The sequence below is a fragment of the Macaca thibetana genome, chromosome 8, assembly GCF_024542745.1.
Source record: "Macaca thibetana thibetana isolate TM-01 chromosome 8, ASM2454274v1, whole genome shotgun sequence".
NCBI lineage: Eukaryota > Metazoa > Chordata > Mammalia > Primates > Cercopithecidae > Macaca > Macaca thibetana.
In genome coordinates this window covers 92,511,279-92,525,044 of record NC_065585.1, presented here as the reverse complement: position 1 = coordinate 92,525,044, position 13,766 = coordinate 92,511,279, and the positions used below count along the sequence as shown (strand labels likewise).

At 38.2% G+C, this 13,766-nt stretch overlaps 1 protein-coding gene across 3 annotated transcripts in view; it reads right to left on the bottom strand.

Annotated features, from left to right (window-relative positions):
- The window catches only part of ST18 (ST18 C2H2C-type zinc finger transcription factor), a 122,258-nt gene that overhangs the window by 96,530 nt on the left and 11,962 nt on the right, over positions 1-13,766 (bottom strand). Inside the window, exons 4-6 of one of the 3 annotated variants that reach the window (XM_050801790.1) lie at positions 13,343-13,502; positions 9,820-9,874; positions 7,708-7,738 (exon numbers count right to left, since the gene is read on the bottom strand). In XM_050801790.1, coding sequence (XP_050657747.1) covers positions 7,708-7,738; positions 9,820-9,874 — 86 coding nt within the window. In that variant the 5' untranslated portion in view covers positions 13,343-13,502. The remainder of the gene's footprint in view (positions 1-7,707; positions 7,739-9,819; positions 9,875-13,342; positions 13,503-13,766) is intronic. The other 2 variants (XM_050801787.1, XM_050801788.1) reach the window with 2 other exon arrangements.

Genomic DNA, 13,766 nt, shown 5'->3' with positions numbered 1-13,766 from the left:
AAGAGTTTTTCTAAGTAATTAGTAAAGTTCAACCTATGGTCTCTGTGATGTGTGCCTCTCACACTTCCAAACACCCATTAATTTCTTATAAATCTTGTTAAAAGGCCAGAGAGAGCCCTGGAGTCTGCATTTCCAGTGAGCCTCCAGGGGATGCCATGGTTCTGAGCCGGCAGGTTCTGGGGGCACCTCTGAGTCCCAAGCTGGACGTGATCTCCTCTCACCCTCAACAATGCTGTTACATAACACCCTGGGTTTGTTACCAATGCTGTGAATTGCATATCCACTGCAACATCTAATACTGTGCTAGAGCACAAGAACAAATATCAAAGGAAATATTCATGCCTCAGTCAAGAGTGGCAAATTCTGCTGTGTAAAAGTATTTATGTTACAAGAAAAGAAAAGCTAAATGGATGAAAGAATTATCTCTGTAGGTAAGCTCTGACAATGCAAAAGCAGCAATACAAGTCAATCCTCACATATAGCCTGCAGTGGTGATATTTTGCCACAGTTTTAGAAGATGTCTGATTTTTAGAGATGTTAGTGCCTTAGACTCTCAAATCCTGTAATCTATTGGTTGACAGAGGCCACCAATATCCTTGTGATAATACTTGAATGTAGAGAAAAACAAGCAAAGAAAATGAAGCACGTTTTCCTGCTCTTATTTTGTTTCTGAGTCTCTTAGCTCTATGGACATTTATTCATTAGCTCCATAGTATTTTTCTAAAATACAGATATTAAGATTTAAAGTACACCTTAGACAAGTTGGGGAGTGCTCTGTCCTGTGTAATCACCATTTTATATATATATACATATATATACACACACACACTATGCTTTATTACAGTGTGTTGGTTGGTATAATCACGGTTATATATATTATGTACTATGTAATTTATGTAATATATACATTTTATTACATACATGTGATAAAAACTGGAAAAACCTTAACTATTTAGTCCTTTGTGGTTAGGGTACTATGAAGGAAGAGGATTCCACTTTTAGTCCATTTGTAAATGACTATTACAGGCCTCAGGTGTAGGTTAAGTGACTCACACCTCCCATACTGCAAAATCAGCCTTGGAAGTACAAGGCCCTTGATAGGTCATCGCTTGGGAGATGGCATTTCAAAAGAAAAAACAAATAAAATGGATGTATATTTGAGTCATTCCTAGATATTTTAACATCTACTTAAAATCACATAATTATCTTCTAGGAAACAATTTAGAAGGAAATGGTAGTGGTCTGCTTTTTTAAATTTTTTTTTTAATTTTGATTTTATTTGTATTTTATTTTATTGTATTTCCTAGATTGCACAATCTAGGCTCACTGCAACCTCCACCTCCTGGGTTCCAGCAATTCTCCTGCTTCAGCTTCCCTAGTAGATGGGATCACAGGTGTGTGCCACCACCCCTGGCTAATTTTCATATTTTTAGTAGAGACAGGGTTTCGCTATGTTGGCCAAGCTGGTCTCAAACTCCTAACCTCAAGTGTTCCACCTGCCTTAGTCTTCCAAAGTGCTGGGATTACAGGGATGAGCCACCATGCCCGGCCAGCAGTCTCTTTATAATTAGCAGTGCAGGGAATTATGAAGATGTGGCAGGGTTTGTCGGAAGGTTAGGATACTTTTCAGCTTGATATATTAATTTATTGATAAAATTTAAATTAATAGTCCCCCCAAGTATGGATGGTAAAGTGGCATGCAGCAGCCTGCAGTGGCAGCAGACAATATCCCGTGGCTGCAGGGGGTGCGGGCTCTGGACTGGAGACGGGACCTGAGTCCTGTCTCTGGTTCAGTCGCTTCCCTGTCACAGGCCAGGTATAAAGCACTTAACTTCCATGAACTCAGCACATATGAGTAAATGCAGGTAATGTCATTTGTCCTGACGACCTTACGGGCTTGCCCTATGGCTCCAACCAGATGCTGTGCACATTGTTCCAACAAATCATTCAGTGCGTACCTGTTGAGGCCCACTCAATACACCTTCAGCGCTAAATGCTAGAATAGGCTATGCAAATACATAAACATACAAGAGCATTAGAGTTCATCAGCTTTTCTTGTTAAACTACAAACTCTTTTTTGTTTTTATTCTTATTGAAAGCTTCCCCAATATATTTTAAGACACTTTTCTGCCCTAGTAAGAACAGTACAGTAAACAAAAAATAATCTCTGCAATGCTTCTGTTGGTGTGAGACCTCCACCCTCATGTTCCACACGGAGCCCCTCCATCACACAGAGGCATGGACAAGACCGATGCCGGGGTGACTGAACCCTACAGACCACTCCCCCACACCCTGGAGGGACACTTCTCCCTTCTAAATTAATCCTCATCATCAGCTTCTTGGGTGATCAGTCTCGAGTCCCTCTCAAAGTGGCTTATAGGTAAAAAGGGTTTTCTTGAAGGCGTTAGTTTCTTGGATTCTAATGTTCAGGTCTGTCCTAGTATTGAAAAAGATACATTGCCAACATGATATAGTAGTTACGCTATTAAATCTCTAAAACATTCATTGAGCCCCACATTTGGAAATAATACCACAAAAAGGAAAGAAGAGAGTTTCTCCCTTACTTTCTCTAACCTCATGATTAAAATGATTAATTTCCTTTTGCCTGGCTGATGGACTTATGGAACACATAACTATTAGAAATCAGGATCAGTTCACTTTTTTCTTTAGTTGTCACCTCCAGAAATCTTTATGTAATAAGTTCCAATAAAATTATGACCACTAAAGGAAACTGAATTCTAAAAAAAACTTCCAAAATATTAAAGTATTTATTACTGATATAAAGACTATAGTGAATGAAATAAGATAAAAGAAAAACTAGAAAGCCATCTAGATCTGTAATGCATAACAATTTTCACATACTCATGAAATGTTATTGTTAAATCTATAACTAGGCCAGGCATGGTGGCTCACACCTATAGTCCCAGCACTTTGGGAGGCCAAGGCAAGAAGATTACTTGAGCTCGAGAGTTTGATGGAGACCAGGCTGAGCAACATAGTGAGAACCTCATCTGTACAGAAATAAACAAAATTAGCCGGGTGTGGTGGTGCATGCCTGTAGTTCCAGCTACTCCAAAGACTGAGGTCGAAGGATTGCCCGAGCCCAGGAGGTTAAGGCTCCAATGAGCCAAGGTCACGCTACTGTACTCCAGCCTGGGTGACAGAGTGAGATCCTGTCTCAAAATAAATAAATAAAATAAACCTATAATTTATTGATTAGAGAGCTCATAAAATATTTAACATTTTAAAACTTAGAGGAAAATGCCAAATGATAGGATTTTATATAAAGTAAGAAATTATGTAAAATAAAACAAAGAGAGAAACTTCAATTAAAACTTTCATTACCAAACTTAAGCTGACAAATTGGTACACAGCAAAAAGACCGTGAATGGACAGAGAAATTTGACTCTAATATGCTTAAGAGGCCTGAATTCATTTGTCTCTCTAAGTAGTCACATACGAAAGTCATTTCAGGGGCTAGAATATATTTTCCTAATTAGAGGAAGGGGGCTGGACTGGTGTAAAAACACTTTGCCAATGCAAGAGACAATTACCAATATTAGTAGATGCAATAGCATGAGGTTCAGACTAAGGATAATGGTAATAAAAGAAAAGCGCAGAGATAATTCAATGGTCATGATTTAGAAAGACACAGGAGAGCCTTCTCGACACCACCTGTAACCTGAATCGTGTTAGAGGAAAGACTGGAAATGCTAATAGGGAATATGATTAAAGGTGGGCCTGTGGTTATAAATTGCTTTTTTAATGGTGATGATAGTAGCTGACATAGAGTATAAGAAGAAGATGAGAATGTCAGTATCAATTTTATTAGTGCCATGAACAATATACAGTATATTTAAATTAGCTTCATTTGTATTAGTACTTTTGTAAGTAGTCGCCCTAGAAGCAATAACATGTCCAATGCATTCTAAAAAGAAGAACCAAATAAAGTTGCCAGTGTTCTCTACAAAATAGCCATAACTTTTACGCTGGGGAAAACATGCCACATTTCCTAAGATATTCAGAATTCAGGCACACAGTTGTGCTGGATCACAACAAACCTGTGGAAAAAATTGGAAGAGGAATTGCAGGAAATGGACAAAAATTTAAAAGATGCTAAAAATATAAGCTTCCATATGAATCAGTACTTTTCCCCCAAGATTTACATAGAATAATAATTAAAATCTATGTCTGGGTCAACTTAAACTACTTAAGAAACAACTTGGGGCCGGGCGCGGTGGCTCAAGCCTGTAATCCCAGCACTTTGGGAGGCCGAGGCAGGTGGATCCCAAGGTCAGGAAATTGAGACTCTCCTGGCTCACACAGTGAAACCCTGTCTCTACTAAAAATACAAAAAATTAGCCAGGCGTGCTGGCACATGCCTGTAGTCCCAGCTACTCCAGGGGCTGAGGCAGGAGAATAGCTTGAACCTAGGAGGCGGAAGTTGCAGTGAACCGAGATTGCTCCACTGCAGTCCAGCCTGGGCAACACGGTGAGGCTCCACCAAAACCAAAAAGAAACAACTTGGGACCTTGTCTGTCTAAGCACGGTCATTCTGTTGAACAGAAATGATTATAAAATTTCAAATAATCACTTAGTGATTTTTATAAGCTGGATCTCGTTAAAGAAAAATAGGTGAATTAATGTTTTTTATAAATTTTCCCAACAATTATCATCAGCTTTCTGAGTTACTCTAATAACAAATAAGTTAAAATGAAATATCTGACAAAAAATAATCTTTAGAGAATTAGGAAAATAGAAACATTATTATCTTAAACTACATTATTTGTCCAAATTTAAGAAAACTAGGCTGTTTGAAAGATAAACCATGAGGGTTAAAAATATAGACTGTGAGAAATTTGTTGCTTACATCGCTTTTTGGTTTCTACTCTAAACAGTATTAATTGTGTGTGAGAGAAAGACTAGTCTGGTGGGTGAGAAGCTGGCCTTTGAGTCCGAAGTCTGGATTGCCTACCAGCTGTGTAGCCTTGGGTTATTTCCATAAATTATTTATTTTCACTTTATTCATCTGAAAATTGAAATATCAGAGTTTCTGCCTTATAAGGTTATCGGGAAGATTAAGTGAGATAATAGAGATTAAGAAAGCCCAAGAGTGTCTGGCACATAGGACCCCAATAAATATTAGTTTATTGGCTGGATGTGGTGGCTCATGCCTGTAATCCCAGCACTTTGGGAGGCCAAGATGGGCAGATCACCTGAGATCAGGAGTTTGAGACCAGTCTGACCAACATGGAGAAACCCCGTCTCTACTAAAAATACAAAATTAGCCCAGCATGGTGGCGCACGCCTGTAATCCCAGCTACTCTAGGGACTGAGGCAGGAGAATCACTTGAACCCGGGAGGTAGAGGTTGTAGTGAACTGAGATCGTGCCATTGCACTCCAGCTTGGGCAACAAGAGCAAAACTCTATCTCTCTCTATATATATACATATATATATAATTATTATTAATGCTACTGACATGCTTAAATAGTAATTTCTATTTCTCCACATAGAGCACAGTAAACATTTCTTCCCACAAATTTGCTTCTCTCTGCTAATACCTAACTTTTTCTCTATGAATTATATTTTTCTTTTTAGGCCAATATACACACATTAATTCCTTAAAGATTATCTTGTATAAAAGTTGCCTTCAAGAAACATCACTAAAATTAAGGGCTTTTTTTCTCCAAATGGCTTGATTCCTTTAAAAGGCTCTGGTGTCCCTCACCATGTAAGTGAGTGGCCTCGTGTCCACGGGCACACTGATTCTACAACAAGAACCAAGAAACCACTCCAGGGACTGCAAACACGTCCCCCACTTGGAGCACTGGGTCATTTTAAACTTCTCTTGAACATTCTACAGGGGATATAAATAAAGCCTCCAGAAAGAAAAGAATTTTAAATAAGAGCAAATTCTAAAGGCAATAATTTAAATGACCAAGGTTATTCAACAGTTTAATCCTGTCCAAATGTAGGGGTATACTATATGTCCTGTTCTTATCAAAATACTTTCAAAATCAAAATTCTTAAGCTGGGTGCAGTGGCTCACTCCTGTTAATCTCAGAGCTTTGGGAAGCTGAGGTGGGAGGAACGCTTGAGCCCAGGAGTTTGAGACCAGCCTAGGCAACATAGCAAGACACTGTCTCTACTAAAAATATAAAAATTAGCCAGGTGTGGTGGCACATACCTGTACTCCCAGCTACTCAAGAGGCTGAGGCAGGAGGATTGCCTGAGCCCAGGAGTTTGAGGTTGCAGTGAACCATGATCGCACCACTGCACTCCAGCCTGAGAGACTGAGTGAGACCGTTTGAGACCATGTCTCAAAAAAATAAATAGATAAAAATAAAATAAAATTCGTAAGACAAAATTGATTACACAGGTAGGGCCATGGATTCCCTACTGAAAAACTCCACAGAGAAGAGCATCTGCATGAATTCTAACAGATAAGTGTTTTGCTACATAAATGAACCAAGGCTATGACAGAGATCATAAGCTACATGGAAGCAACAGTGACAGCCTGTGTTTTAGGGGAATCACAAGCTCAGTTGCCTGGAGAAAGAACTGTGTAAATTGCATACCTTACAAAGTTTAAGTGTATTAGACACTGTTACACATCCTCCATTTTTCAAACATTTCCCTGAGGAACAAATACAGACCACTGCTGTTTCTGGAAAGGTGGACTACATAGTGGATTTGGGACTTCCTAGGTTGTCAATAGCACATGTAGATAAATATACAGAGCAATTATCTTGTTCCTGACAGAAAATGTGTCATCTGCATGTGTTTCTTCCTAAAAAAATATACTTTCTTTTGACTACACCTTGACAAAGACACTGAAAGAAAATCTAATTAGAATTTATCCTGGAAAACATGTTAGGGTGGAATTTTCACAATATTGTCTAGGTGTAGTAGCAACAATATCTGTGATGAAAATGCATGAACCCACTCAAAAAAAACTATTGGTCACACTATGTTCCCATGTTTAGGTTAAAAAATTAGTTGCCTGATGGAATCATCTAATAATAATAATTATTATTATTATTATTATTTTGAGATGGAGTCTCACTCTGTCACCCAGGCTGGAGTGCAGTGGTATGATCTCAGCTCACTGCAACCTCCACTTCCCAGGTTCAAGCAATTCTCCTGCCTCAGCCTCCTGAGTCGCTGGGACTATAGGTTCACGCCGCCATGCCCGGCTAGTTTTTTGTACTTTAGTAGTATCGGGGTTTCACCATGTTGCCCAGGCTGGTCTCGAACTCCTGAGCTCAGGAAATCTGCTCACCTCGGCCTGGAATCATCTAATTATTTAATGCAAGAAGTGGATAACTTAGGATCTGGGTTATCCACCAGTCAGGTTCATGGATAACAGCTCAGCTCTTCCCTGACCATCAGTGTGAAATCCAACCGCATGCGAGGTGTGCACAAAGGGAGCACACGCTTGATGAAGAAAAGTGGGCTACCACTCACATCACAGCAAAACGTTGTTTTGTTATGTCATTAATACAATAGATTGAGTTGTTCAGGATCAAGTATCAGTACAGTTATTCTCCTCTGCCTTCCTGGTGCATACAGAGCGTCTGGATGAAAAAAGCCCTTTCGCCAATTCCTTCTGTTAAAACAAGTATTCTGAGGCTTCAGAAGTACAAATTATTCAAATAATCAAAGCCCATTAATGTGAAAAAAAGTAATACAGGGCAAATCTTACCTGAGCTCCTGGATTAGCGAATCCATTGGCACTGTTGACAAAAAAAGAAGAAAAAGAAGACCCAATCAGTTGATAATTTTCAAAACTGCATAATGGAAACTTTTCACCCACCTAGAGGTAACGACCAACAAGTTTCTCACTGGGTGGGTTTATCTTTTCTTGCTCTGGTTCTTTGGAGATGATAGGACAGATGGATGTGGCCCAGAATAGGCAGACTGTGGGTTGAGTACCTTGGGTGACCCTGGGGCCTGGTAATCATAGATTGGATTTTCCAGGTACCTGTCCTTAAAGATTCATTGAAAATTCACAGGAGCACAAATGACTCAGATTATTTTTTAAATACATTTTATTTTTAGTAGAAAATTATTCAAAAGGAATCTCAAGATTATATTTTTAGTAATATTAACACATATTCAAATAAAACTGGTAAAACTTTACTAAATAAATATGTTCCATGCTTTTACTCGTAAACTTCCTCCATATAGAAAGGGGAGGATGAGCTTCAGCCATGTTAATACCACCAACCTTTTAAAAATGAAGAACTTACAGGAAAAACAGCTTTGATTTTTCTGACTGAAATGATGGGAACTAAAGAAGTTCATGTTTATAAATACCTGCCTACACAAGGATAAGCAGCATATTGAGAGAGACAACAGGTGGTTTCAAAGATTACTCATGCCTCACGAGAAACAGTTGTTTCATTTCTAGAAGAACATTTTGGCTCTATTAAGGGTGTTCATGCCTGTGCCAGAGGAATTTAAAGTCCAAAAGGAATTGCAAATTTTAAAAAACCCGCATTTTAAAAGTATGACAGAATACTGTGCTTTTAGAAGTCAAAAGAAGAAATTCAAATAATCCAAATACACACCCTAGCATGCTGATATTTATGGCAGGCATAAACTTATTCCAAATAATGGGTCAAATAGCTTTTCTTAAGCTGGTATCCTATTGAGAAGTTTGCTCCATAAAAAAGCTATTGTTTAGAAATACTACATTCCAAATATTAGGATATATAATGTGGTTACTTTAAAAGTAATATAAAGTAAGACTGGAAAATAATACAGTATAAAATTTCTGTTTAGGTAGAAAAAAGTCTCATGAGCACAGCATTATTCTGCATTTTGGTTACCATGGTTAATGATAAGCATGGTTATATTTTAACTGAAAACAATTATCCTTGAATTTATTAAAAATTTTGGGATTCTGGACTTTGCTCAAAGAGGAATTAACTACCTTGACTACATATACAAATATACAGATAATGAAAGCATTCCATTTGATCAGCCACTGTCAACTGTACATCTCAACACCCTTCTAAAGAGCTGCAGGGTTACGGCTTTGCCGCAGCTCTTCCTCTGTGAGGTGGATTCCAAGGAGGGTGGGGTGGGGGGGGGGTAAGGGAACAGCTATCCGAGTATTTTCAGAGGCTGTGGTGAACCTAGAGTTTTCCACTTAGAATTAAGGGTCACAAAAATATAGCCAATTATAATAAAATTTATTTTCCTTAAGGGGTATTATTGCCAGTCAATCCTGTTTTCCAGATGTTTAGATCATCAAGGGCCTGTTTATATTTCAATATTACATTACCATCTGTTGGTTACAAAAAGAGAGGGATAACCAGCAAGTTAAACCTTCCAAACATCAGAGCTGCTGGAAATTCCCAGCAGAGACAGTCAAAAAACAAACACCATCATTTTACTTGAACTGAGTTTAGGTTGGGAACCACTAAACCAGATAACATAAAAATCAAAACCTGCTTTGGCAATAAACTAATCATTCTGTCTTTTCCTTTGGCCATTAATTTGAAGTTTTCCATGAAACATCCTTCACTTGCTGAACCTTATGCTGTTTTGCGTGATGTTCAAATCCACTCATGATTGCATTTTGTAAAAGTTAGCATCGTATATCATTTGGACTTTTCTGAATTCTTTAACTCCTAGTTCATAATATTTTGCCTCTCCATGCCAAGAGCCAGTGTCCTAGCTTGATTTGAAAAAAGAAGCCCCAAGGAAGTTGTAGTCATTCTGACTGCACAGGAGGGACTGAGCACTGGAACTCTCATATTTCATGGTGTGGTAGGCATAGTGTCATAGAACCTGCTTGCTAACTCACCCTCAGTTCCTTTAGAGCGAGTACGCAGCGTTTTATCTTCAGCCTCTGCATCCATCTATAACATGAACACAAAGTCCTAAGGTCATTCCTTTGACATTGACCAAAATATGAAAACATGTAATTAGAAGTTCTGAAGGTCATTATGAAAAACAGTAGCCTTCCATGCTCTTGACTCACAGCCCGGCTCTATAGTACATAACCGTGACTCCCCACACACACCACCAGCTTTGGAAATACATCCACAGTTGCTGGAAACCAGAGAGAACAGCGACAAGAGGGCAGATGTCCTTGTCCACAAGTGTTTGAAGTGACTCAAACACTTCTGGCATTACAAAGATGGAAAAAGGCTCGTCTCATTAACAGTGGCTGTGAAGGAGACGAAACCTCACATGTCAAACCAAAAGATTTCAGACCAATTTACTAAAATCTAAGTCCTTTCTTCTGAATACATATCTCTTTCTAAGCTTGGGAAAAAAATGATTCCTTGTGAAAAAAGTACCATGAAGACAAACCCCTGAAATGCCCCCAGAAAATACCATTAGAAATTTTGATTATCAACAATGACATACGTTTACTCTTATAATTTCAGAATAAATGCCAGTTATAATCATTCAAAGGTATAAGGAAGGTGAAATTTGAGTGATATATATGTCAGTGTCAAATTCCCCAAAACATCATTACTAAATATTTTAAATGTCATCAAATCAATTATCAAAGGGATGCAAAGACTTTAAAAGCCTGTTGTTTTCAGACTCTGACCTTGATACACTCATCCATTTCACTAGAATCCACTAATCATCTCTTAGTTTAATTCACTTCTGTACATTATCAGAAGAAATTCTTAAACGTAAATAAGTTGCTTTGCTTGTTGAAAATCAGAGGCAGGCAGAAGGTGCGCTCAGTGGCTCCCATCCTTAAATCCTGACACTAGCTCCGATGCGGTGTGACTGCAATGGTAATGGGAGCTGCATTTCTGCTCTCAGAGGCTGAGTTGTGATTGAAGGCACTGACCTGCCATAGACTTATAATAGGGGAGCAGGTGTGGCAATGATGGACTTTAATTTCCTTTAATAAACCTTTTATGTGCCACACTTTTACTGCCATTCGACGCTCTCCAAGGTCCTGCACATAATAGGTTCATTACTTTTGATTACTATAGTCTATTGAGACAAACAACTCCAGAACACACTATATATTATGTTCAGTTAAACCAATATAGACTATTTATCCATTGTGCATTTTTTCACCTGCAACACTACAGACAAAATTAACGACAGCTCTCGTAAGCTAAAACTATTAAAACCACCAGAACTCTTTTGTCATCATTTCATAATAAACACCACACCAATCGCTGAACTGCTTTTTAAACTAGCAAACAAAAAGTGTTCACTGCCTTTGCTGAACGGCAGTTGCTATAGTCTAAATAAAATGGTCCATTGTTATGAATACTTTAAAACTACAAAATAAGAGAAAACAACAATGAAACACAGGTGATTTTTTTCCTGTCGATTTTCCTTCTTTTCAAGCCATATGAGTTTATGACAGATGTGACACTGCCTAAGATGAAAATGGCTTGGTTTACTCAGGATAGTAAGCACTGCGTTGTGAAATCCCCCTCTGCCCGTGAGTATCTCTGTTGCATACAAAGTGGCTCAACTCTAGCGAAGGCCCCTCCATGTGCTAAATGAATAACTAGATGACAAGAGATCAGTAGCATGTGAGGGTTAAAATAATGAAAACCAACACATATTTCTGAGGAAGCCACTTCTATGTGTGAGCCTCCACAAAGCAACACCAATCTATTGTTATCTTGCCACATGGATGCTATTAACTCACCCTAACCCTCTGAAGAATTACCCAGAAGGCAAGGATGAACTCCGTGAGTTTCTTTAGCAAAACTAAACATAACCCGCAAAGAGTGCCAGTGGACACAAATCAAAATTTCAGAAGCACACTTAAGTGCAATCTTCTTTAGACCAGCTTTAAGCTGAATTCTATTTTGCAATTCAGCTACCCAAGGGCCTGGTTGCCTTGTCACCACTCCAGGCAGCCGCTCCCCACTAAAGTCATTGGAAAGGATACATAAATATTCATGGACCTCCCTTTGACTGTGCTTGGAATGCTGGTCTCATAATTGTGTTCTGTTTGAGCTATTGTCCTCTTGTTGGTCTAGGATATAGATATCCTATACAAACATATTTAAAAACTGAGAACTCATTCATAGAACTAAGTTTTCAAATTTAACTTGTGGGTCAAGTTGCAGGAGTGAAATGGATCAAGGCCATAATATACAACTCAATTGTTTCACTTGCTTTCTCTTCTTCACACGTAAAAAACAAAAGTTACTACATTGTGTCTACTCAAGTCTGGGGGTCATTGGGAAATAAGAACATAAGAAACCCAAGGCGTATGTGTTTTTCAGTGTGGAGAGTTTATTGCTCAGGAGATAGTGCTTTCTTCTCATAAATCTCAATTCAAAAATAGGTTTTGGTTTCTAGAACCTCGTCTATGGGAGTAGATATTTTAAGTATTCTTCATTTGGATTATTCTCATGGACCTCAATAAATTGCCAATGGAAAGGTTTAAGTCTTGTAAAATCAGGCCTCATGTTCAATGAGTTCCTTGTCCAAGTAATGGATCATTAGAAGTGGAAAAAGATTTCTACTTCAGTGTGTGTGTTCAGGCCCCTGGGATGGGGTGGAGGTAGATTATCATTCTTTCAAAGTCTTCCAGAATTAGAGATGAGGCACATGATTATGATGTGATTCAAGAAATCAACCTAATTTGTACTGCAGTCTTGAAAATTACACTTCTTATTGGGAACTTTGTTTTCTTCTCCCTGGAAAAGAAGACTTGATCGTCTTTACTGCTTAAGCCCCGATACTACTGACAAGCTTGTAATTAATTCTGTAAAACCTAACGAGTCATTTCTTTTCTCAAAACAGATGTTTTATTTTTTAAAAAAGCTGTCCCTTTCCAAATTTCTCAGGGCATTTATATACTTCATTCTCATATACCTCATTATAGATGAAAACCGACAGAAGGTATATTCTGAAATTCCTATAATGGGTTCTTCCTGGCTTTGAGAATCTACTTCTCGATAGGAGTAAGAACAGTAAGGGTAAACTCTGCCACTCTTATTTTCCCTAACTTGAAACTACTTTAAGAAAAAAGTTCAGTTTAAATGATAACTATCAACTTATTATGTACAATAGTTACATAAAAAGGAGAAAAAAGTGGTTCTTGCTCAGTCACTAATTCTTAATAATGCCACGAAAAAACATTTTGAAAAGGGCTTAATGTTCCAGTTTTCTGGGGAGAGAGGTGAATGCAAGGTGAAATGGCAATAGGAAAAGACATGTATAAAATAAAGAGGCCAAAAAGCAAAACTTGGAGGAAAACATGCAAGAGCTAACAATGGAAATAAGCAGGCATACAATGAGGAAGAAAAATGACCAGAAAATGGAATTGAACTCTTGAGTTGAGTTTGGAAAGCTCTCATTTAATATCTTTATGTACTTACAAACCTATAAACAGATGTATAAAGTGATTTCCTAGTACTTGTACTTGACGTCTTTTCTTACTGGAGTTTACATCAGGGGCAATAAGCAGGTCTCTTCCACATCGCCCCAGTGCACAGATCTGGTACCTTCTTTTGGACTGAAGAGGAAGTCCTGGAATTGCTGTTTTGTGGGAGGGAAGAGATTCAAGGAGCAGGACATAGAACTCATAAACTCCATTTTGCTTTCATTCACACAAGCCAATTACTGACATGTGTGGAGGTTTTATTTCCCTTAGATTTTATTTTTCACTTAAAATTCTATTTTAACCTAATGACAAATAAAACGAAAACACAAAACAAAACCCAGCTGTCCAAGTAAAAATTTAATTACTTACTAAAAAACACTGTCTAGTTAGATAGATATATCATGCAGGTAGCTACTCTT